Source organism: Chrysochloris asiatica, unplaced genomic scaffold (assembly GCF_000296735.1).
Source record: "Chrysochloris asiatica unplaced genomic scaffold, ChrAsi1.0 scaffold00215, whole genome shotgun sequence".
NCBI lineage: Eukaryota > Metazoa > Chordata > Mammalia > Afrosoricida > Chrysochloridae > Chrysochloris > Chrysochloris asiatica.
In genome coordinates this window covers 4357663-4385234 of record NW_006408733.1, presented here as the reverse complement: position 1 = coordinate 4385234, position 27572 = coordinate 4357663, and the positions used below count along the sequence as shown (strand labels likewise).

General features: G+C 37.5%; 1 protein-coding gene across 1 annotated transcript in view; it reads right to left on the bottom strand.

Annotated features, from left to right (window-relative positions):
- FNIP1 (folliculin interacting protein 1) overlaps positions 1-27572 on the bottom strand; it is a 177299-nt gene that overhangs the window by 26781 nt on the left and 122946 nt on the right. The window contains exons 11-12 of the mRNA XM_006872948.1: positions 22333-22418; positions 3754-3900 (exon numbers count right to left, since the gene is read on the bottom strand). Coding sequence (XP_006873010.1) covers positions 3754-3900; positions 22333-22418 — 233 coding nt within the window. The remainder of the gene's footprint in view (positions 1-3753; positions 3901-22332; positions 22419-27572) is intronic.

The window sequence follows — 27572 nt, the reverse complement described above, 5'->3', positions numbered from 1 at the left end:
TGTTTCACTAAATTTTGTTTCTCTAGAAAACAACAGCCTAAAACATGTGATATCAAGAAAGTGGGGTTCCAGAGAAACAAAATCACATGGATTGGTTTTCTAAGTTGGTATTCTTAGAATACCACAGTGGAGCCATGTCTGAACTCCACTTCATAGGAATTGGCTTTGGGCTAATTTTGAGTTTGATTCTTTTTCTACTTTTAAGAAGTCAGAGGAACTCAGACATGGCCCACATATGGTCTTTGCAGTTGGCATCAGAAGTGAGATTCAGTGCAATGGCTCCAAACTCATGGTAGCAGGAGGTTTATTAAGAGAAAGAATCAAAAGGCATGGAAAGTGAGACTTGTGATTTTCAGATGGTTAGTTTGGATTTTGTTACCTGTAGTGAGTGGCGGAAAGGAATGTAAGGGATACAATACTTAGGTGGAAGGTGGAAGGGGGGGCAGCAGGTTAGATATCTAGTTCAACCAGATGTCATATTGGTTGAACTAGATGTCTATTAGGTGATCTGCACCTACTGGGATTCACCTTGCCAGAGGCCTAAATCATATGCATAAGAATAGGGATAGCCCAAGAGAGAAGAAAAGATTGAACTTCAGTATTTAAAAAGGTTTATGTGCCTTATGGATATTGGTTTCTCCTGCTTATTATTGTAAAATCCACATACTATGTAATAGAAATGAATATGGGAATTATAATTACAGAAGCTTATAAACTCACCAAAAGCATAGGCTTTGGTTTGTTAAAAGGGGAGTTAGACTTTACCCAGAAAGAAAAAGGCTTTTTGCTTTAAGCCTTTGTACAGTATGGGGCTTAGTGGAATCCTGAGTCCCGCCCAGAATCTTCACTGTTGGGAGATTTGCATTTGAAAAAGACATACAGACCAACCCAGAATTGCTGGCTGAACTGGAGATTCATGATTGAAAGAAAGCTGAGAAAAGAGCTTCTTTTAAGCAAGCTGTTTACCTTGAATGCATCAAGTCCAGAAAAGTCTGTGCCCATCAGAGATAATCCCTTTCTAGGAATGAAAGTTACAGAGAATTGGCAAGCTGTATGCTCACAGGTGGAGTCCTGGTGCGGTGCTGTGGGTTAATGTGCCAGACTGCAAAGCTGTTTGAACTGCAAAGTCGGTGGTTCAAGCTCACCAGTTGCTCCATGGAAACCCTAACAGGGTCACTATGGGTCAGAACCGATTCAACAGCACTTAACCACAACAACAAGCTCACTGGTGACCACTTGGGTCTATGTGTGAGTGGACTTAGGAGAAATGCAGCAATGAAGACACAGGCTGAGGCTGGACATGTTCTATTGGCACCTGTTGGCCTTGAGATGAGAGAGAGAAGAGGAATAGCAGACTGGTCTGAAGTTTAGAGAGTTGTGTGAATTCCTGAGCCCACAGGCAATGACCTAGCCCCCCGGGGCTAGGACTGACAGTAAAGGAGCCAGCTGGTCTGAAGTGCAGGGAGGTGTGTGTGAAATTCCAAACTTGCAGCTGGTATCCATTTGGCCTAGCTTGGATGGCAGGGCTGAGTTGTGATCAGAACCTAACCAAATGAAGACAAAGATGTGATAGTATGAGCAAGTGTAAATTGCTGCAATTTGATTAACTGGACTTTTGCTTATGGATGCAACACTCAAAATTCCAACCAGAATGGAAAATTATTTAGATCAAAGAACATGCTTTTTCTTCTCAGTGTACTGGGTTAATGTTGTTGTTCAGTGACATCCAGTCAGTTATGCCTCATAGTGACCCTGTATAGGGCTTACAAGGAGCAGCTGGTAAGAAAAGGAGGATAAAGTTAGAATGGGGGGCTACAGAGTCAGTGGCGTGGCCACAGAGGACTAGAGTGGAGAGTGAAGCTACCAGCTGATAGGAAGAGAGGACATATGCACAAGAACACCCACACTTGCAGATGGTACCTACTTGACCTGGCTTCGATGACTGGATGATCAGAGCTCAACCAAGGAAAAGAAAGAAGAGAAAAAAAAGAGTAATCTGATACAATTTAATGAACTTGACCTACACCTATGGATGCAGTAACTCAAGAGGGAACAAATCCTTACAGCAAGAATCATTCCCACCCCCTCCACACACAGAGTAGACAGAGATGGGCATCTTGAACATTGGATACCCAAAATGGGGGAAGGGGGGGACTACAAAGGCAAGAAGTGACTGGCTTACAAGCTTTCAAGAGGGGACCTAGAGCCAGGGGGCATGGAGGAAGGCAGAATCTCCAGTGAGTACTATCCAATCTGTCTAGGCGGAGCTGATGAAAAGAAATGCAGATGGGTCACTTGTGACACAACAGTGAATAATTGTTATCAGGACTGATTGTGAGGGTTGGAAATGTAAAGGTAGACGTTTTATAGCAAGGAAGGGAGTGATTAACTCTCCAGTCTAGGAGCGGAGGTCTCTAGGACCATCAATGGAGAAGAGCTGAGAGCGGGACCCTGCCCAGAGAAGCAGCTAGGCCTGAGATAGAGGCAGAGACGATGACGTGGAGTGATGAAGTGGCTGGGGACTTTGGATCCAGAGAGGGAGAGGAACTGTGTGCTGAAGCCTGGGGGGTGGGGGTAGAGGGTGGAATGTAGGGGGCAGGTTTGATGATGCATGGAGGGGATTGGAACCATGGCAATGAAACGATATACGATAGAATGAATGTAAAACTAAAGTTCTCTCATGTAAACTATCATATAATTCACAATAAAAAAAAAAAAAAAAAACCAATGGGGGGCGGCTATAACGGCATGAAATGGCTGGCTTACAAGCTTTCCTAGGCATGCTTAGTTTTAGAATGAGGGGACAAGGGAGGATCCCCACTGCCTAGTTTTTCTATTTTCCAGATGGGTCTGATGAAAGGGGTTGGGGGATGATGCTGATAGGATTTTATGATTTCAACTATGAGTTATTACTTATAGGATTAATTGTGATTGTCAACACTGTAATTGTAGAAGATGTGTAACTAAATTGGGGAGTAGTTAATCTTTCATTTCAGGAACAGATGAACTATCAACAAGGAAGAGCACAAATGGCAGGTGGGATCCCTGCATAGAAAAGTGCTAACAGCAGAGATGACAGCAGAGGTGGTGCCATGGAAAGACAGAGCAGCTGTGGGCTCTAGCCTCATGAAGTGAGTATGGCTGTGTGCCTACAGAATATATATATATTCTGTACACTTGAATATATATATATATATACACACATACATACATATAGTTTTGTATGTGTGCAGCAAATATTTTTGCTTTGTTCATTTGTGATACATAAGATATAAATTAGGCCAATGGGATTTGGGTTGTACGTGTTTTAGTAATATCATGTTAGGTGCAAGTATGACTTTAACAGTTATTTTTATTTAGTGATTATGCATATAGTTTAAGGTGTCTAGTTGACAAGGGTGAACTATAATAGTTAGGGTCCTGTGTCAACTTGACTAGCCAGGATTTCCAGAGGTTTAACAGTTGAGATGTGCTTATTCCCATGGTGATAAAAAATAATACATGCATAGTTAACTCTATGGTAAATGGCTATGAGCAACCAAGCAACTGAAGGGATGCTTCCTTTAGGGTGTGGCTTGCTCCCAGTGTATAGTGCTCTCTTCCACTAGGGACCTGGGACTTTGCAGTTATAGGCCATTTCCTTGAAAATGAAATTCACTTTATATATATATATATATATATATATACACATATACACCTAAAACAAGAGGTAATACAAAATTAATAATGAGCAAAAAATAAAGTGAGCCATACTGATTTTTGGCAGCATTTTCCATTAGAAAAGTGAACTCCTTCATAAAACGATGGCAAAGTTGGTTCTTTTCTGGAGTTCCTGACATCATTGTAAGCCAGACAGGCTCCCCAATCCGTGGCATTGTGTACAGATTGCAAATTGCTGTTCTAAAAGAGAAAGATACATTATTAAATTCCAAGCTACTATAGTTATATACAGTACTCTCTAAGACAAAGTTTATGTTGCCAACTTGGTCCATAGAAGCAGGTTATTAAAACTTCAGAAGAAACCATGAGTTGGGTCATTCCTTTTTTGTAATCAGTAAAGTATCATAAGGTGGAAAGACACAGTGGCAACAATAGATAGAAATGTACCTGATTGTTAGGATGGTGCAAGACTGAGCAGTGTTGTTCTGTTATGCACAGAGTTGCTAAGAGTTGGAATGGCACCTAACAACCACCACAACTATGGGAATTGTCCTGCATATGAACGTTGGTTCTGGAGCTGGCCCTGCCACTAATGACTTGTGTGCCCTTTGATAAATTATTTCTCTACTTCAAGTGTCAGTTTCTGCCACCTATAAAATGAGGGGATAAGACAAGATAATATTTGTAGTCACTTCCAGCTCTATCTTAAGTATACTTAGATGTACTACGAATAATCAACAACATTTACAAAAGAAAAGCATTCGAGATGTGGTAATAACTCATCAATCTACCCATTAAAACAGTAATTTATCTGCATCATTGGCTGTTGATGCTGAGACACTTTAGTAAAATCCTAAAGGGCAATGGAGACACTATATATGCATGCTGTATGTTAGACCCCACTTGCAACCTTCTGAAAATTTTCATTGACTCAATACAAAACAGAACGACTGCACAATCATTACAGTGTTGTTCTGGTTATCTTTAGAATTTATTTAGACAACAGATACTGTAGTGATATTCATCTCTCATGAAGGCCTGAAAGCATATCACTAAAATATCAGTTCTTCATTTCCAGATGAGCAGAAATTAAAGGAATTTGTAAAAGCCAGATCAACTTTACAAAAAATACTAAAGGGAGTCCTTTAGATTGAGAACTAGCAACAGCAGAGAGCAACTGGATATTGACACACTGGCAACACCACCCAGAATTCAGTCCAGATATAGAAGTATCCAAAGTAAAACAAACTTACAAGTTAAAAAATAGAGAATCAGAGATACTAATTTATAATCAAGAAAACTACAAAGCAAAAGGAAGGAACATGAAGAGACAAAGGAAAGCATAAAAAACATAGTGAAAGAGCTGTTGGAAGAAAAATTGTCTAACATCAAGAAAGACAAGAAGATGACCATTCAAGAATCTGAATGAACACCAAACAGGATAGATCCTAAAAGAAAATTTAAACAACATATCATACTCAAACTCTCCAAAATAAATGACAAAGGAAAGAATCCTGAAAGCAGCTTACAAAAAATGAAAAGCTACCTACAAAAGAGAACCAACAATACTAACCCTTGATTTCTCAGCAGAAACCAGGCAAGCAAAAAGGCATATACAAAACTGTGAAAGAAAAAAATTGCCCACTAAGGATCATATACCCAGCAAAATTGTCCCTCAAATTTGAGGGCAAGATTAGAACATTTCCAGATAAACAAAAATTAAATAAATTTGTAAAAAGCAGACCAACGTTACTAAAAATACTAAACGGACTCCTTTGGACGGAGAATCAACAATAGCAAATAACAATCAGAGATTGGCATACACAGCAACTCCACTCAGAATTCAATCCAGGTATCCCAAGTAAAACAAACCCTACAAGACTGAAAATAGGGAATCAAAAATACCAATTTATAATGAATACAATGACAAAGCAAAAGAATGAAAATTATGGTTACAGAACTTCCAAATGGCGAGAAAGTCAAGTAGATTTCAAGATAAAACAGACTGTTTAAAACTGGGAAAGAAAATTGATAAATTACAGGCTATCCTTAAAGAAAATTAATATAACTTCACAATCAAGGAAAGGAAAACTATAAAGATTTTGTAAACATTAAAGCAACAATAGTGAAGAAAATGACTAAAAATGCACAAACAAAATGAACTGAGCACATAAAAATATATAGAATAAAGAAAAGTACAGCACCATTAAAAACACACAGCAAAAAAACAAACACACACCGCAAAATGACTGCAATCAATTCATACCTATTGAGAATTGCACTGAACATCAACAGATTAAATGCACTAATCAAGAGACGGTAACAGAATGCATAAGATAATAGGATCCTTCAATATGCTGTCTACAAGAGACACAAAAAGACAAAAATTGATTAAAAATAAAAGGATAGAAAAAAATAAAACAAGCTAATGGCAATAAAAAATGAGGCATGGCAATATTGATTTCTGATAAAACAGACTTTAAGGCAAAAACCAGCATAAGACACAAAGGCGGACATTATCTCATGACTAAAGGGTGAACGGAACAAGAGAACATAATCATAATAAACATCTATGCTCCCAATCAAACAGCCCCAAAATACATAAATCAAACTCTTAATAGTACTAAAGAAAGAAATAAGACAACTCCACAGTAATAGGAGATTTTAGTTCACCACTTTCAATATAGAGTGGAACTAAAAATAAAATCAACAGAGACACATAAGAACTAAACAACACAATCAACCAATCTGACCTCACAGATTTATACAGCGCACACAACCCAACAATAATACAATACACATTCTTATCCAGTGCACATGAAACATTCTTCAGAAGAGACCATATATTAGGCCATAAAGCAAGCCTCAACAAATTTTTAAAAAATATCAAAATGCTATGAAACATATTTTCAGATCACAATTCTACAGAATTAGAAATTAAATACAGGAAGATAAATGAAACAAAATAAAATGTATGAAAATTGAACAACACCCTGCTTAAAAGCTATGGGGTAATAGAACAAATTAAAAATGAAGTAAAAATATTCCTTGGATCAAATGAGAATGAAAAAACATACCAAAACTTTTGGGAAATAGCAAAAATAGTACTTGTCGTTATTGTTGTTTTTAAGTGCTGTCGAGTTGGTTCTGACCCATAGCGATCCTATATAGGAATGACTGGTGAGCTTGAAATGCCAAACTTGCAATTCAAACCAACTTTGCAGCCCAGTGCTTTAATCCACAGCGCCACGCCAGGACTCCAAAAATAGTGCTTTGTTGTTGTTAAGTGCCATCCAGTCGCTTCTAACCTATAGTAACTCTGTATAGGATTTCCAAGCAGTAGCTAGTGAGCTTGAACCACTGACCTTGCAGTTCAAACTGACAATGCAGTCCAGCGTATTAACCCACATCACCACACCAGGACTCCAAAAATAGTGCTCATTTATTTCCATTGGTTCTATTGTGATGCCACCCACATCATGTTTATGTGTGTTATTTGCATCTTCTTTTCGAGTTGCCAGAGGTTTGTCAATTTTATTAATCCTTTCAAAGAACCTATTTCTTGCTGATTCTTTCTATTGTTTTTCTATTTTGTAATTCATTTATTTTTGTTCTTTCTGTCACAGTAGGATTACTTTGCTGCTTTTTCTAACTGCTACAGATGTTCAGTTATTGATTTTTATTCTTTCTCCAGCTGTGTGATACTATTGCTATAAAAGTAGTACTTAGAAGGCAATGTATAGCAATAGTATCACATAAAAGTGGCAACAAGAGAGATGTTGGCAGAAGTGATGGCACAGAGAGACAGAGCACCATAGGACTATAGGCCCATGTACTAAGAAAGGCAATGTGCCTGAGAGCAGGAGACTGGTTTGCAAAATGTGCCCTTTGGACAAGTAAATGAATATGTATTTTCAATGTGCTACGTGTACATCCATAAAAAAAAAAGGTAATAGAGGTAAATACTGTTAGCTGATGGTGCATGGAGGGGATTGTAATCATTGTGATGATTTGTTGGATGTAAAACTGATGATGTGCCCCATTAAACTTCACTCAATTCAAAATAAATTCTCACTTAATTCACAAACACACGAAAAGATATCAGTTTTTCCCCTATTACATCAATATCTATTTGTTATGTTGTTAGTGTCATCGAGTCGTTTCTAACTCAAAGCAATCCTGTAGAGGGTTCCAAGAGCAACTGGTGGGTCTGGACTACTGACCTGTGGTTAGCAGTTCAGAGCTTATCCACACCAGCATTCCAAAAATACACCACAATCACCACAATACATACTTAGCAAAGTCGTATAATCAAAGTAAAAAAGTGCTATGACATAAGAAACTTCTGAAATCTAAACTCCTGAACCACACTCCTGAAAAGCTTGTGACTTAGGATGAACTGCTGACCCTGAGGTTAGGAGCCCGATTCGTAACTACTATGCTATCAGAGCTCCTTTCTAGATGGTAAGTGATAGAAATGTGGAGGTTTAGGAGAACTTTATGGAATTGCCCTGTGCAAATGACTCAATGACACCTAACAAACAACAACACAGAAAAAAAAAACCATGACTAGAATATAAACGAGGGATATAAGAAAATGCTTGTTTTAAAATCCTATTAGGAAGTTCTAGATAGAATGGGTAACACAACACAAATGTTTTTCCTCTCTCAGTTCTGTAGCCCCAATAAAATATCAGTTAAGGACTTGAAAATAGATAACCTTCTACAACAAACAGAACAGGAGAGGAATCATCTCAGCAAAGTAAAATCAGAACAATTTGCTATAGCTCTGAAAGATAAAATGTATGGGCACAGAGAAGGAGGCAGAGATGAGGACATGGAGAAATAGAGCAGCTGAGGACTCTGGACTCATGGAAAGAGAAAAGCTGCGTGCTGATGACCAGATGCTGGTGGCTAGGAGGCAGGCTTGAAGAATGTGCCTTTTGGTTGTTTAAATGATTATATATTCCAGACTGTTTTCATGTACATGCTCCCCCCCCCCAAAAAAAAAACCCAAAAACCATCAGAAGGAATAGAAGCAAAAATATTGTTGAATGATGATGCACGGACGAGACTGTAATCATTGCAATGAAATTATGAATGTAAAACCAGTGTTCTCCCATGTAAACTATCACTCAATTTACAATAAAAACTTAAAAAATATTAAAAAATATGTATATATATGCAGAGTGGTAACTGATACAGTAGAGTTGAAGAGGCTACAGGGTATAGTAATCACAGAAGGGAACATGAACAAAAGTTAGTTTGCCCTGAGTTCAATAGAGGTTGTTACTGTTGGGGGCCATCAAGTCAATACCAACTCACAGTGATCCTATGCACAAAAGAACAAAATACTGCCCAGTCCTGTGCCAACCTCACAATCACTGCTACACTTGAGCCCACTGTTGTTGCCACTGTGTCAATCCATCTTAGTGGTAGTCTTCCTTTTCTTCGCCAACCCCCCACTTTACTAAGCATGATATTCTTCTCCAGGGACTAGTCCCTCCTGATATGTCTGAAGTATGAGAGACAAAGTCTGGCCACCCTGGCTTTCAAGGAGCATTCTGGTTGTACTTCTTCCAACACTGATTGGTTTGTTCTTTTAGCAATCCATGGTACTTTTAATATTCTCTTCCAACACCAACTCAAATGCATCAATTCTTCTATGGTCTTTGGCCTTCCTTATTCACTATCCAACTTTCACATGCATATGAGGTTACTGAAATACCATGGCTTAGCTCACATGTACATCGTCCTCAAACTGACATCTTTGCTCTTGAACACTTTAATGAGGTCTTGCGCAGCACATTTACCTAATGCAATGTTGTTGCTGTTGTTGTTAAGTACCGTTGAGTCGGTTCCGACCCATAGCGACCCTGTACAGGGTTTCTGAGGGTGTAAATCTTTACGGGAGTAGAAAGCCTCATCTTTCTCCCGCGGAGCGGCTGGTAGTTTCGAGCCGCTGACCTTAAGGTTCGCAGCCCGATTCGTAACCACTATGCTACCAGAGCTCCTTACCTAATGCAATACTGGCATTTAATATCTTGACTGCTGCTTCCATGACTGTTGATTGTGGATATAAGAAAAATGAAGTCTTTGAAAGCTTCAATCTTTTCTCTGTTTATCATGATGTTATTTATTATTCATTTGCGAAGATTTTTGTTTTCTTTACATTAAATTGCAATCCATACTGAGGACTGTAGTCTTTGATCTTCATTAGTATTTCAAGTCTTCTTCACTTTCAGCAAGCAAAGTTGTATCATCTGCATATCGTAGGTTGTTAATGAATCTTCTTCTAATCCTCAACTCACATTGTTCTTCATATAACCAAGCCTTTCAGATTATGTGCTCAGCATAGACTGAATAAGTATGGTGAAAAAAATACAAACCTGGAACACATCTTTCTTAATTTTAAACCATTCAGTGTTCCCTTGTTCTGTTCTAGTAACTGCCTTTTGGTCTATGTACAGGTCCCTCCTGAGCACAATTAAGTGTTCCAAAATATTCATTCTCCACAATGTAGTTTGTAGCTTGTAAAGATCCACACAATCGAAAGCCTCTGCATAGTTACTAAAGCACAGGTAGACATCTTTCCGGTATTTTCTGCTTTCAGTCAAGATCCATCTGATAACAGCAATGATATCCCTCGTTCCATGTCCTTGTCTGAATCTGGCTTGAACCTCTGGAAATTCCCTGTCAATGTATGGTTACAGACATTTAAAAATTATCTTTAGCAATATTTTACTTGCATGTGATATTAATGATACTGTTTGATGATTTCTGCATTCCATTGGGTCACCTCTCTTTGAAATGGGCATAAATATGGATCTCTTCCAATCGTTTGGCCAGGTAGCTGTTTTCCAAATTTCTTGGCATACATGAGTGTGTGCGTCCAGTGCCACATGAGTTTGCTGAAATATCTGAATTTGTATTCTATCAGTTCCTGGCACCCTGTTCTTTGCCAATGCCTTCAATGCACCTTGGGCTTCTTTCTTCACTATCATTGGTCAGTAGAGGCTAAGGATTCACAAATGCTCAGTAAAGTACAGGATAGCAGTAAAGATGTAGGGCTGAACACTGGAAGAAGAATTTAATGCCCATTATATGTGATGACCTCTACTTCTATTCCACTTTCCTGAAGAATAACTACAGATGTAGCAAATGAATAGCCCAGAAGAATTACTTCCTCTATCCTTTCTGATATTTGAATCTTTCATAGTAGATTAACAATGTATCTTTTGGCAATAAAATTTCATGAAAGTGAAGGAAAGCAATTAAGAAAAATACGCCTAAAATACTTCCTAAGGAAGTAATTTTTAAAATGATTGAGAAAAGTCTATTCCAAAGCAAAGGTCACCAATCTGAAGACTGACTATACACAGATAATGTAACCTACATTTTGGTGTTTTATTTTCAACTATGAAAGACAACCAAAAAAGGAGAGAGAAAGGTAACCAAAAAAGGTTCCAAGGAGAGAAATATTTAGTAATCATTAACATAACAGAAGTGAAAATGATTTCCCTCTTTGTTTATTTTGATGTGCAAGTATATTATTACTTTTTGAAGTTACCCTGTAATTTATTAGATTTTTTCCCCCTACTTAAAACAGTCTGTTTTACCCTGGAATCTGCTTAACTTCCTTGCCATTTGTATCTACACTATTCCCTCTTTTTGCTTTGAAGGTGACTTCATTATACATTGTTATCTCTGGTTCCCTATTTTCAGTCTTGCAGGTTTGTTTTACTTTAAGTTTTTATATCTAGAGTGAGTTCTTGGTGGTGTTGTTTTGTATGGTAATCTCAGACTGTTGTCAGTTCTTGGTCCAAACAACGTTTCAGCATTTTTTGTAAAGCTGGTCTGGTCATTACAAATTCCTTTCACTTGTGTTTATCAGGAAATGTACTAATTTTGCCATCACATTTGAGGGACAAGTTTTGCTGGTTATATGGTTCTTGGTTGGCAACTGTTTGCGTTCAGAGTTTTGTATGTCATCCCACTGTCTTCTCGTCTGCATGGTTTCTGCTGAGAAATCAGAATTTAGTCTTATTGGTTCTCCTTTGTAGGTAACTTTTCATGTTCCCCAAGCATCTCTCAGGATTTTTTCATTGTCTTTGATTTGGGAAAGTTTGATTATATGTCTTGATGATTTTCTTTATCTATCCTGTTTAGGATTTGTTCAGCTTCTTGTACGCTTATCATCTCACTTTCATGATGTTATGAAAGTTTTCTTCCAACAACTCTCTGATAATTTTCTCAGTGCTTTTCATTGTTTCTTTCTGTTCTGGAATTCCAATTACCCTTAAGTTGTCCCTCTTCATGGTGTCCCACATAACTCTTGGACTTTGTTTGAATTTTTTCATTCTGTTTTTGTTTTGTTTTTTCAATTATTCTTCTAATATATTGAGATTTACCTTCAAGCTCACTAATTCAGGCTTCCATTGCTTCATATATTCTCCTTTGCTCTTTCAATGTATTGTCCATTTCTGAAATACTAGTATTAATCTTCTGGATTTCTAATTGCAGGTCTTTATTGTTTCAAAATTTGCATTTATTTTGTCTGTTTGTTCTTACAGCATTTTCCAGAATTATTCTACAGTTTTTATTGTGTTCTCCTTGCTTTCCTCGATCTTTCTGTCAATCCACTGAAGGTCCAAAATATCATTCTTTAAATTCTTTTTAATTTAGCTACATTACCTTGTTTTCCTCAGAAGGGTGTTCTGTCTCTACAATACTGACCATTTGTTAGAGCCATTCTCTCACTTCTTTGTGTGAGCTAAAATTGTGTGTTGTTTCCAGGATACTGTGGGGTTGTGATATTTGTAAAAATAAAAGTGTAGTTACTGGACCCAGAGAGAAAATATCTCTGGTGAGTTTATGCAATTCAAAGAGTTCATGACATTACTGTAGAAGGAATGTGACAGCAGAGTTCCATGCCCTTGATGCGAGTTCTTATTGGTGTCGGTGTTATCTGTGTTCAGGGCACTCATCTAGAAGTAGTTTGTGGGGCCCATGATGGAGCTGGTTTCAGTGTGTTATGAGTATAGGGAACCTGTGGCAGGGTGACTGGTATGCTGATCTGGTGGCTCTGTGGGTTTTGTAAGCCTGGAGGCGAGCCCACCTGAAACTGGCACCAAAGCAGCACATCTGGCCCCCACGTCACACTGGCGTGGCTCCAAACTCCTGGAGAACAGGCTTTGCATTAGGGGTAGATAAAGGTGGGAACAGGCCACGCATCTGATCACCAGGGGAGGATGGGAGAAAAGAAGAAATTACACCTTTCCTATAACCTGTGTGAATCTGCTCGGTCAGGTCTCCTTCTGTTGCTTAAGCTGCTTACAAGATGGTTGAGCAGTATCTCTGGCCAGCCATTCATCAGTCAGTCTCCCTCTCTGATTGTTCCTGCTCGGCCTCTCCTTCCAACAAGCACACTATCCACTTCTCTACCCTTCTGCAGTTCAGGGTTCCAGAATTTTCAACTGTGTCTGTTTTATTTGGTTTCTCATATCTTTATTATAGAGGGTCCATGTAGTGCATCTGCCTAGTCTGGCATCTTGCTAGAAGTCATCATGAAGTATTTTTAAGCTATAATAAGACTGATTAACAGACTTATAGACATTCAGAACTGCATAGTAACTAAAGTAATATAATTAAATGAGAATAAAAGTGAAGAGACATGTCATGGAACAGAATATTCAACAGTAGTGGGATAATTACAAAAGGTGCAACAAATGCATAAAGGAGATCTCAGAAAGAAACACAAAGGAACAGAAAAAAAAAAAATGTTTGAATTAATAATGACCAAGAACTTTACTATATTTATAAGAGACACCAAATCTCAGATCCAGGATATTCAGCAAGATACCACACAAGATAAATATACACCCCCAAACAAATAAATCTGTATTTAGGCATACTATATTCAAATTACGGGAAACCAAAGACAAAAACAAACAAACAAGAAACTTCTAAAAAGTCCAAGGCTTAAAATTCCTCACCTACAGAGAAACAAGAACATGAATTACCTTAATTTTATCTTCAGAAACCTTAACAAGCAATTAAGAGAGTGGAGAGAAATATTTAAGTGTTGAAGAAAAAAAACCCACCTGTATGCAGCAAAAGAATCCTTCAAAATACTTTCTCATACAAACAGAAGCAGAGATTCCAAACTAAGAGCGACTATGAAGAAAGTTCTGGTAAATTAATTCTATTTCCAAAAATCAACCAATGAAATTTTGTTGAAGAACAAAAGAACACTGTTTTATATAGTGCTGGAAGATGAGTTTCTCAGGTTGGAAGGCAATGAAAACACAAGTGGGAAGAGCTGGTCCTGCAGCACAGAGTCAACGGTCCTTATTCATCAAAAATATACAATGGACATTATTCACATATAACATGCTGATGGAGTTACAGGAATCAAATAAACTACATCTGTGGGAAGAGATGATTTGTTGTTGTTAAGTGCCATCAAGTTGGTGCCGACTCAGAGTGACCTGTATAGGGTTTCCAAGAAGTGGCCAGTGGGTCTGAACTGCCAAGCTTGTTAGCAGTTCAGTGCTCATTGTACGATACCACACCAGGACTCGGAAAGAGATGCTGGAGAAGCTCAACTTCACCAGTCAAAAACAGATTGCAGACCAAACGATCAATTGGTCGTGTGGAAATTCAGTCTGAAGCTAGAGAAAAATAAAAAAGTCCATGAGAGTCAAAGTATCACTTTGAGTATATTTTGCCTGATTTTACAGATTTCAAGAACAGATTTTACACAATGAACATAAATGATTGAAGAGCAAAAAAAGTTGTGGAACTAGATCAAGGATAAAACATAAAAAGAAAGTGAAATCTCATTTAAAAATACAGGAAAGAAAGAAAATACTAAACGATTGTCAGAAGAGTCTGAAAGTTGCTCTTACATGCAGAGTAGCTACAATGAAAGAGCTACCCTGGGGTGCACAGGTGTGAAAGATTCAAAGAACACTTTATGAAGAACACACCCCATGAAAGATAAAACTGAGCAACCCCTCTGCCTCCCCCCATCCGCCGGTATGTTTGATTTTCCTGATAATTCTGGTATCTCAAGCATTGACAGGCTGGGTAAAAATGAGCAAGATGAAGAGCCTTATAAGATCTTTGCTCCTCCTTTACACAGCACAGCTATATATGTTGTTGGAAAAGAATCCTCCAATGTGGATCATCTATCCCTTTAGCTCCTCAAAGAAAAGAAGCAGAAAGAAGTCTGAACACTTCTGAAAATGAAGCAAATCAAAGTGAATCTGCAAAAAATTAAGTGAAAGAGCTAGGAGGAAACCTCAAGCTTGTTATTGATGAATGTAAAAGCAGAGAAAACAGTGATGTGACAAAAAGATCAACAGTACACAACAAAAGAGAAAGTAAGTACATAACAGAATGAAACTATTACAGCTATAATATCTTGAGAATTTCCAGATAAATTAGTAACTCCTAAAAAAATACGATGCCTTAATGCCCAGTCCTCTGCTCAAAAGGAGACCTGTGTAACAAAAAGACAGCAGAAAGCTCAGAAAAGAGTGAAGATGTCTCATGGCTAAGAGAAGAAATCAAGAATTAAAGATGTAGACTCAGATACTGACATTTCTAGTCGTGCAATTATTTGGTCTTCAAAGGGAAAGAAAACCAGTAATATTATGGAATTGGATGTTGTTTTGTCTGCACTTGAAAAACCCTCTTAAAGTGTAAGCAAAGAGTAGAATCTAGAGGGTGCAAGGAAGCCATCAACAAACTTTTTTATTACAATATTAAAGAGCTCATTAAAATGATGTTGAAAAATCTAAAAGGAAGAATGCTAAGATGTCTTCAAGTACTGAAAAGAAAAGGTAATGACTGATTGAAATCCAGGATAAATTGCTTAAGTTAGAACCACAACTGAAACAGCTACAGATAAAGTATGATGAAATTCTTTCCTAAAGAATACAGTACATTCTTAGCTAATTTAAAGCAGCTTCATCAGGATTATTCATATATTTGAGAGAAAAAAACTGAAACCAAGAAAACTTAAATTCATCCAGCCTTCCAGCTCTGTTGCTAAATACAAGAGGCATTTTGAGAGCTAAAAATCATTTGTGAAATATCAGGCATTAATTAGAGAAGTTCCTTGGCTAGGAATGAGAAGACCTGTCTACTACACTGCCCCTGTACAGAGTGGTTGCATGCTACTGTCTGTTAGCTTTCTAAAACTACTTTCATTTGTAATAAAAAAAAGTAAAAGGAGAAAGAATAAAATAAAATAAATGGAAGAAATGATGAAGTAAAAGAAAGAAACAGAAGATTGCAAAGGACAGCTCATGAAAGCAAGATAAAGAGTTATAATAGAATATGGAAAGACTTGGAGTTAGAAAGCCAATAGGAAAGAGTATGAAGCATTTCTCAAGCTGAAAGAAGTGAAAATAAAATTAAAGCCTCAAGTTGCATTACGTAAGGATTCTATGGGCAAATATTGAATAACGCAAGAACAATCAAAAGAAGATGGGAGGAAGACAGAGTACCAAAAAGAATTAGTTGATGCACAACTGTTTCAAGAGATAACATATGACAAAAAAAACCTGCTGGTACTATTAATTGTTGTTAAGGGTCGTTGAATCCGTTCCGACTCATAGTGACCCTGTATAAGGTTTCCTAAGGAGAGGTGGATTTTGCAGTTCAGAGTCCAGTGCTAAGACTCCTATACTATTAATGGCAAAGTTTAAAAAAACAGAAAACAAAGGCAAGGGACCCTCCTATACTGATGGTGGGGCTGTAAAATGGGCAATCACTGAAGAACATTACAGCGCTTACTCAAAAAGTTAGAAATACCTCTTAGTATATATCCTCAAGAAGTTAGAGCTGTGACACTAACAGATGTGTGCACACCCATGTTCATGGCAGTACGATCCACACCATCACAAAAAGATGGGAGACAGCATAAATGTCCATCAATGGGAGAATGGATAAACAAACTTTGGTACATACACACAATGGGAAACTATGCAATGTTTTAGAACAACTATAACCAGTGAAACACCTCATGGATGAATCTGGAGGACATGCTGAGAGAAATAAGTCAATTACAAAAAAGGCAAATATTGTATGAGGCCACTACTGTAAAAAGTCAAGAAAAGGTTTTCATGCTAAAGAAACATTGTTTGATGGTTACCAGGGGTAGGTGAGAAGGGACAGTAATTCAGTAGCTAGAGGGTAGACACATGTTAACTCTGGTGACACAGAGGGCAATATATAACAAGAGAGAGGTTGACAGAAGAATAATGAATACAAATGACACAGGGAAGAATGCAAGGATTACATTAAATCAGAGGTAAATATTTTTATATACACAATTCTGCAACAACAGTATTCTACAGGTATATATATATATATACATGGACAGATGCACAGGCTGAACAGATATGGAAAGAGTGAGAATATACCCAAACATATATACAGGTTTGACAAAGAATATTTGTACATGGGTATTTACTTTTGTTGCAAACATATTATGAATGTGGTAAAAGATAGAGGAGACAAAATTATGAAAATATTTTACACATTGACAAACACCTTGAGGCTGGGGGCTCAGGACCATAATCTCAGGGGAGTCCATGGTCAATTGGCATAATCCCCAATGACAATGTTCTACATCCTACTCTAAAAGCAGAGATTGAGATTTTAAAAGCTCATGAACAGCTAAGTACAACTATTGTTTCTCAATGTGCAGAGGAATGATGAAAATTCAAGACACTTGGAAACATCAAGAACAAAGGACTAGTAGAACATATAAACATCATTTTCCACGATCCTGCTAACAGAAGAACGAGAAGGTATCCAGCTACCACTACTAACTGCTCTGAAAGGGATCAAATTAGATGGTCCTGGATAGAGTGAGAGAAAATATGGAACAAAACTCAAAATTATATATATATAAATAGGCTTACTGGCCAGAAGAACCTGACACTATGGTCCTTGACCACCCTTCAGGTCTGAAATTGAACTTTTCTTCACAGCCCAATTTTCAGGCAGGTGGTATACAGGCATATGGGGGAGAGGGGCAACAATGATTGTAAGGTATGCTTACCATGGAATGGTCAAATATTCAAGATCAAAAGGGTAACATTTACCTAAGGAAAAAGTTCAAAGTTCAGAAAGGTTGAGAAGTAGGGTGGAATGTAAGAACCACATGGAGAAAATGCGATCCCTATTGTTACATAGAGGGACTGCATCATTGCTGAATGTGAAACTGTTAACCTGCTCTGTAAACCCTGACAATTCACAATAAAAAGTCTTTTAAAAAATTACATAAAACTAGTGGTATGGAAGGAACTGCAACTAAGTTGCACTGAAGGAACTGATGAAAATCAGGGCTCTAGGAATTAATCAGGGTTATCCAATCTGTACAGGGAGGTTCTTTAGACACCAACATAAATAACTTCAGAAAATGAAAGTGCATCAGACTAGAGTTACAGAATATAATCCACAAATTCCTAAAATAAGAGTCCAAACTTCAATAGGCTTCAGGGACCAGGCAGCCACAAAATAGATGGGTTTAATATATTTCTTCCAACTGAGTACAGTTAAGTGTTCTGGGAAACACATTCTTCACAATGTTATACATAGTTTGTTATGATCCACAAAGTCCAATGCTTTTGCATAGTCAATAAAGCACAAGTAAATTATTTTCTGGTATTCTCTGCTTTCAGCCAAGGTCTATCTTCCCTAGTTCCACATCCTCTTCTAAATTTGGTTTCAATTTCTGGCAGATCCCTGTTGATGTACTTACTATTGCAACAATTTTTGAATTATCCTCAGTTTAATTGCATGTGATATTAATGATACTGCTTGATGATTTCTGCATTCTGTTGGGTCACCTTTCCTTGGAATGGGCACAAATAACAATCTCTTCCAATCAGTTGGCCAGGTAGCTGTCTTCCAAATTTCCTGGCAAAGATGAGTTATTACTTCAAGTGCTGCAACAGTTTATTGAAAGATTTCCATTTGCATTCTGTCAATACCTTGTTGTCATTAAGTGGTGTTAAGTAGTTAGTTCCGATTCATAGGGACCCTGTTTCCAAGGAGCAGTTGGTGGATTTCAACTGCTGACCCTGTGGTTCACAGTACTGTGCTGATCCTCTTGGAGTCTAGATTTTTGCCAATGCTGTCAATGTAGCTGACATTTCTACTTTTAGTATCATTGATTCTTGATCATAAACTACATCTTGAAATGGCTTAACATACAACAATTCTTTTTGGTACAGTGACTATGTGTATTCCTTGCATCTTCTTTCCTTTTTTTTCCTTCCATATTCTTTTGATATTATCTGAATCATTCACTATTTTTCCCACAGAATCTTCCAGTATTAAAAGTCAAGGCTTCAGATTTTTCTTCAGTGCTTTAAGCTTGAAAAATGCTGAGCGTCTTCTTTCCTTTTGGTTTTCTTACTCCAGATCTTTGCACATTTCATTATAATACAGGACTGTGTCTTCTTATGCTACCCTTTGAAAGTTTCTATTCAGCTCTTTTACTTCATTATTTCTTCCTTTCTTCCTTTCTCATTAGCTTCTCTAGTTTCAAGAGCAAATTTCAGTTTTTCCTGAAACTTCTGGTGTGTTTTTTTTTTTTTTTTAATAACCTTTTACTTTAGGTATGAACATGTGAAGTTACACATAACTTTGTATGCAATTCATATACTAAAAATGCAGTTGTTAGTGAACTAAATAAATAAATTGATTAAAAGGCACTAGTGATTACCATGCTTCATATATTAATTAAAATAAATACATATTTGGCAGAAATATCATTACTAAACGGTTTGCCTGTACAAATTATTTCCTTCCAAGACAAAAAAGGAAATAATACAGACTGAAATTAAATTCTCTAACGTCTTTTTTTTTAGATTTCCCCTATTGAATTGCCTATAAAAATAAAACTTACTAAATTCACTTTTAATGCATTTCATCCTAAAGATTTTGTTTAATAAAATACGTTAAGTGATTAGAAATGTCTTCTTAATAGTTGAGTTCAGTTGATGATTATTACACAATAGACATAAAGTAAACATTTCAACTTAAATAAGTATAAACATGAGGAAATATTTCACAGTAGTTTATTTTTGCCATACAATTTCTATTTAATGGTTAGTTGTAACATCATTACAAAAATCATACAAAACTCTTCTTTTCATTTAAGAAAATAAAGCTTTTTTTTTTTTAAATCATAAACTCAGAGTTTCTAAAACATGAAATTTGAGCAGCATATTAAGTATGTGCAGTTCCAATGAACTCTTCTTTGGAGAGGACAAGTATAGTTTAACTGTTGCTTAATTAAAACAAGATGAGAAAAATGAATTAAAAAAGTTGAAAATAAACAAGCACAGATTTACTAAATATAGTACTACTTCTTATGTTGTTAAGTGCCATTATATCGGTTCCAACTCACAGCGACTCTGTGTAGGGTTTCTGAGGAGCACCTGGTGGTCTTGAACCACCAACCTTTTGGTTAGCAGCCTAAACACTATCCTTTACACACTATCACTTTCTAGTTGGAATCTTGGTGTGGTGCTGTGGGTTAATGTGCTGGATGCATAGTTGGTTTGAACTGCAAGGTTGGTGGTTCAAGCTTACCAGTTGCTCCTTGGAAACCCTGTACAGAGTCGCTACGGGTCGGAAATAACTTGCTGGAACTTAACAACAACAATTTTCTAGTTATCTCCACTTAAAATTTAGATATCTTTCTATCCATGCCAAGAATTTAATTATAGCAATGCTACAATACCACAAGCTAACCCAGGCTTTCAGTTAAAAATGTGTTTGTGTTTGTACATTTAAACAAGTAAGACGAATCCTGCCACAATAAACCTAAAACTAAATCCACTGCTACCAAGGTGATTCTGACTCACAATGACCATATAGGACAGAACAGAACTGTCCCATAGGATTTCCAGGAGTCCTGGTGTAGCACTATGGGATAATGTACTGGACTGCAAGATTGGTTTGAACTGTTAGGTCAGCTGTTCAAATTCACCAGCTGCTCTATAAAGGGTCGCTATGAGTTGGAATAAACTTGACAACATTTAACAGCAACAACAAATAGGGTTTTCAAGGCTGCAAATCCTCATGGAAGTAGACTGACACATCTGTCTTCCGTGAACAGCTAACTGCTAATCTTTTCATCAGCAGAAGAGTGCTTTAAGTACTAACTACATCACTAAGTTTCTTACCTGCTCTCAATAAGGAACCTTATAATACTAAACACACAAAAATGTTATCAGTTTTTCTAAAATTGATATATATGTATATGAATCACTGGTAAGTAACTGTAAGTGGTATACTGATATATATTTAAAACATTTTAAAATTATGCATACATTTCTACAGTTAGCTTATTATGGCTAAGGATATTGGGTATCCTTACCCAATTATTACCATTCTAGGGTAATAATACCTGAAACTTCATTATGAAATTCATTTATTTAGGTATAAAAGAGGGTGAATTTTAAAAGAAAACTTGAGTGAAACGACTTGGATGATATACATATTTGGCAAAATTATAAGACGGAGTGGGTATGAATGACAAAAGAGGTAGAAGAACTGTTCTAGTCTTTATTTTCCATAGAAAATAGTGGAATCATTTATATCAAGAATTTTTCTGAATTCTTTATGTATATTATCTCATCTAACCTTTGTAACACCTATTATATTAATAATATATTGAATTTACACATATTTTAGATTAGAAAACTATGGGTCAGAAAAGCTAATGGACTTGCCCAAGTTCATAAAGGGTGGTGAATGGCAGAGCCGAGGTTAGAACAAAAGGTTGTCTGTCTGATACTAAAGTCTGAGTTCTCACTGTCTACAGTATATTCTCTCTCCAGTCTAATGGAAATGATGGAATAGATAGGAACTGAATGTCTATGACGGAGATAGAGATCAGTCATTTAGTATGTATCCCAACATAAGTTTGACTGCATATATTTGCTTTACATACTTGTAAAGTGAGAGCACAATTACAATAGTGATAGTGGGGCTTCAGGCACAAGCTTTGGTGAGCCAGACAACAACGGCAGAAGAGATTATTCACTGTGCATATCTAGGGAAGGGAACAAGCAATAGAGCTACTTGGAACACTGATGGTCATGTGCCTTAGAGCCAAACAGCCTTCTATTTCATGTATCCAAACACATCAAGATACTGTTGTTATTGTTGTTCCGACTCATAGTGACCCTGGTACAGGGTTTCTGAGGCTGTAAATCTTTACGGGAGCAGAAAGCCTCATGTTTCTCCCACGGAACAGCTGGTAGTTTCGAACTGCTGAACATGAGATTAGCAGCCTGAGTCATAACCACTACACTACCACAAACACAAATAAAAACGGCAGTATGACTGGCTACCAAAAGAACAAGATATTACCACTGGTTAAATAGTACTTCCAATCCCTACATTTAAGAGCCCAAGAAAGAACTAAACACCCTGCTGTGCTTAAATTCTATGCATATTTGGGATTCAAACACATAGTAGGCATTGGCCTTCTAAATTGTGCCCTCATTTCACTATGGGGCAAAGTAATTTTATAAAATTAAATTTCATTAAAACAAGTTAAAGGAAAGAAAGACATCTTCCTGTGTACACTGGGAAACAACTCTGTATTAAGAAAAGCTGGAGAATACATACCTGAACTCATTTAGGGCATCAACAATTCGATTATATGCCAAACTCCTTTGACTGGCATCAGCTGATCTCCGGCTCATTTTCATAGCCTTGAAAATAATCATTAAATAGTTAATTCTAATACTGATCAAGTACAAAACATGAGGAAAAAAAGTGAAAAATGAAGCCACATATTTACACAACATACTACCAACATTCAGATTTAGAAGGAAATAAAAGAAGGTATACATAATGACAGCAGCTTTCCTTTCAATACTTCTGATCATTAGAGATTATAAGAAAATTCAAAAGGTTCAATGGTTGACTGTTTTAACAACTGTCAAACCACAGAATGTCAACATACAACTGATGCTGACAGTTCGGGGTTTCATAAAACTACTTTTTTCTTTCCCTAAATAGAGTTAAGATAATAACTAGTCCATAACAATAGTTCATGGTTTTATCTTATTTCTCAGAGATGAAGCTTCTGTTAACTAAACCATTTTTAAATCTTGATTATGAAGACTCTACTGAAACATAACTTAATTAAGTGAGATTTGCTAAGAATACTCTTAAAAAATTTATTATACCAGGGAGGGGAGGAGAGGTAGGAGACAGTGGAGTAGAGGGTAGGGGATAGACATATCATAATTTAGGTGTTGGGGTGTGCAATATACAAGAAGGGGGAGGGGATGGAAGAACAAGGTAGATGGGAGAACACTTAGGTAGGTTTGCATGGGCTAAATGGTACAGAGTTAAGTAAATAGTGATGTATGCTCAACCTTGGAACAGTAGGGCTCTGTGATACAGTGATTGAGGCATAGACTGAATGGGTAAAAGAGGGAAAATAATACTATCAAAATGCTTGACTGTTTTATGAATTGGTTTCCCTTGCCTACTATTGTAAAATAGACACTTGAGGGGGACAGAAAGGAATATCCAGAAACATTATCATAGAAAGCTTGTAAGGCCATGTTCAGCATGTAACTGATTGGAATACCTAAAAGGGGTGCTAGAACTTGAAAGGGGTGAAAGTGGCATTTTGTGGAGCTTCTGTAGTGTTATAAGGCCTTAGGTAGAATTTTGATCCCTATTCAGAACCTTCTGGGGTGGGAAATTCCCACTTGAAAAGACTAACAGATGAGCGTAAGCAGCTGGAGGAACAGAAGATACTTCTTGAAAGAAAGACCAGCAAGGAAAAAAATCACAAACAAAAACAGCAGTCTGATTGGCTACTACAAGAGCAAGCAATTTGTTCGCCAGGGAGCCAGCAAAGCAAGTAATCAAGTCCCTCAGGACAAACCCCCTTCCAAGACTGAAACTCAAAGGGAATATAAAAGCAGGCATGTAAGCTTGCTGGCAACCACGTTGATCTACTGGTGAGTGAAGTGGGGGGAAAGCAGCAATTAAGATGTGGGCTTAGTCTGACCACAATACATAGACTCCTGTTGACCTGGAGTATGGTGAGACATGATTGGCCCGAAGTATGGTGAGACCTGGGGACTCCTGAGCCCATGGAAAAGGACATAGTCATAGAGGCCTACAGCTGAGAGTGAAGTGTCCAGCTGATATGAAGTGAGGGGAGATGCACAAAAACGCCCAAACTTTCAGATAGTTCCCATTTGACCTAGCTTTGATGGCTAGGTGATTAGAACTCGACTAAAGGAAGATAAAAAAAAATTTTTGATAAAGAAAACAAGTGTAAATCACTATAATTTGATGAATCTGACTTACCACTTTTGGATGTAATAGCTTAAAATACCAACCAAGAGAGAAAGAATCTTCACAGCAAGGACCATTCCCATCCCCTCTGTACATAGGGTTGATAGGGATGGTCAACTTAGACATTGGCTACCTAAAATGGGGGCTGTAAAGGCACGAAATGACTGGCTTACAAGTTTTCAAGAGGAAGTTTAGTTTCAGAATGTGCAGGGGAGGGTAGAATCCCCACCGATTACTTTTCATCTTTATCTAGACAGGTCTGGTGCAAGGAGATGAGGACATGATTCTTATGATTCAACAGTGAGTAATTGTTATCATGACTAATCACGAGTGTCACAACTGTAAAGATAAAGCTTTTGTAGCAAAAAGGGGGGAGCAGTTGGTCTTACATTCTGGAACAGATGATCCTAGGACCATCAAGGGAGAAGAGCAGGAGTGGAATGTGGGACCCTATCCAGAGAAGCAGTGGTGCCGGGGATGGTGGCAGAGATGATGACATGGAGACATGGAGCAGCTGAGGAGTGTAGCCTCATGGAAGGAGAGGGGCTGTGCGCTGGCAGCCAGGGGGGCAGGCTTGCAGAGTGTGCCCTTTGGTTGTTTGGATGATTGTATATTTCTGAGTGTTTTGGTATACATCCAGAAAAAAACAAAACAAAACAAAAAAACAGGAATAGAGGAGGCAGGTACCGTTGAATGATGATGTATGGAGGGGATTGGAATCATTGCAATGAAATGAAATATGCTATGATGGATGTAAAATTGATGATCTCCCAAATAAACTATCACTCAATTCACCATAAAAACTTACCAAAAAAACCAAAAGAAAAAATTATAAGCCTGTTCAAGTGAAAAAAAAAATTATTATACCATATTTCACTGAGGCTGAGAATTTTTGTGTTACAAAGATAAAAAGGGGATCAGGATTAGGAGACAGATGTCAAAAAGACCTTAATCTTTAAATTTCCAGACTTCTTCAAAGACAATGTCATTATATATTAATTATATAATTATGCATTTAAGAGTTGATTAAAAAATTCTGTACCCAAATATATTTTTTAAAAGTCAGACTACTTTAGATACAGATAACATGTTCTTATACAACAAATGCATCATAGGGTGAAAGTGAAATGTTATGTTTTCAAACTATTATAAGAAACTCCAATTACTAAATAAGTGAATAATCTATAGGTAAGATTGAGAAATGTTCTCCCCTAACATTATCTGTCATTTTTTATTATATTCTCAAAAAGCAGCATAGACTTCAAAAGAACTGTCAAGCTACTCACAAGAAAAATCCATAAATTTTATTACACAAGGCATAAATACACTATCAAACATAACTGAAAATATAAACTGCAGAGTGGCTGGATTTGAACCACCAGCCATGCAGTTTAAAACAACCTTGCGGTCCAGCGCATTATCCTACAGCACTATATCAGGACTCCAAGTAAAGGGTTGTTGTTGTTGTTGTTATGTGCCATCGAGTCGGTTCCAACCCACAGCGAAACTGTATAGGGTTTCCGAGGGTGTAAATCTTTACGGGAGTAGAAAGCCTCATCTTTCTCCCACAGTGCAGCTGGTAGTTTCGAACCGCTAACCTTAAGGTTCGCAGCCCGATTCGTAACCACTAAGCTACCAGAGCAGTTTAAAACAACCTTGCGGTCCAGTGCATTATCCTACAGCACTATATCAGGACTCCAAGTAAAGGGTAGGCACATATTAACATGGGTAAAAGGGAAGGCACTATACGTCCAATAAGAGGAAGGTCAGAAAAAAAAAAAAAAGATAGAGTTGGGTAAGACACTGGGAGGAGTAAAAGAGTTAAGGTAACATTGGTGGTGGTGTTGTTGTTAAGTCCTGTGGAGTTGGCTCCAACCCATAGCAACCATGTACATGGTTTCTGAGGAGCAGTTGGTGAGTCTGAACCACCAAGCTTTCAGTTCAAATCGACTTTGCAGTTCAGTGCATTAACCCACAGTGCCACATCAGGAGTCACTATTGTTATATACACAATTCCACAATAATGGTGATCTACAAGTAGATGCCTGAGTAGCACTATGGGTTAATGCATTGTATCGCAAAGTTGGTTTGAATCACAAAGTCAGCAGTTTGAGCTCACCAGTCACTCTTCGGAAAGCCTATAGAGGGTCGCTATGGATCAGAACTGACTTGGCAGCACTTCACAACAACAAAATAAATGGATGCCTAAATAGTCACACAGGCTGAGAGGTGTGGGAGGGAGAATGGGACTGTATCCATGAATACATATAGGTATAGCGGGCTATTTCTACATGTGCATTTACCTAACCTGCAAATAATGTATTGGATCATATAGGGGGGAAAGTTATGAAAACTTCTTAGACATAATTAACACCTTGAGGGAATCAAGTTTTAGGGCCTGTGGGCTCCAGTACATGGTCTCAGGGTACACCAAGATCAACTGTCATAAAACAGTCCACAAAGACAATGTTCTGCATCCTACTTTGATGAGTAGTGTCCGGAGTCTTTAAAATTCACTAGTGGTCACCAAACATGCTAATAGTGGCGTCTCCCCTTCCGGAGGAAGAAGAATGAAGAAAATCAAAGATACAGAAAAACAATTAGTCCAATGGACTGAGGAACCACAAGAACATCAGCTTTCATGACCTTGAGAAGAACTAGATGGTGCCTGGTTACCACTACCAGCTGCTCTGAAAGGGATCACATTAGAATGTCCTGGGAGGAAAATGTGGAACAAAAGTCAAAACAATGAAAAAAACACACAACAAAACAGGCTTACTGGTTGGACAGAGGCGGGTGGAACCCCAAGACTATGCTATGGTCCTTAGCCACCCTTTAGATCTGTTTTCAGACAAACAACAGACAAGTCTATATGGAGAACAGTAACACTAGGGAGGCACATTGCTATTGTGTTTGTTATTTAGTGCTATCAATTCAGTTCCAACCCACAGCAACCTTGTCTAGGGTTTCTTAGGAGCAGCTGGTGGATTTGAACTGCTGACCTTGCTGTTCAAACCTACCTTGAGGTCCAGTGCTTATCCTACAGTGCCACACCAGGGAGGTAAGCACTCCTTAAAATAATCAACTATTTGAGATTAAAAGGGCAGTATTTGCCTAAGACAAAAATTCAGAAAGCAGGAAGGGTTTGGAAAAGAGGAGGAATAGAAATGTGAAACACACGGAGGAAGTGGGACACATGATGTCATACTGTGGGGATTGCAATCAATGAAACAAAATGTGTATGAATTACTGAATGGAAAGTGATTTGCTCTGTAAATCTTCATCCAACACATAAAAAGCAGTTAAAACAAAAAAACAAGTGAATAGTTTGAAAACTGACTCTAAATGATCCTAAATGATGGCTTCCTTTGGACATTTCAATATTCATTGCATTTTACCATCAATTAACTAATATGGTAATTTAAAAAACTAAGTCCCATTTGTTTATGCAAACGTACTCATTCGTTCAGCTTTATAAGGAACAGGATGCTAAATATGAACAAATATTCAGACAACTAGAGGTATCAAAATGTGTATTCTAG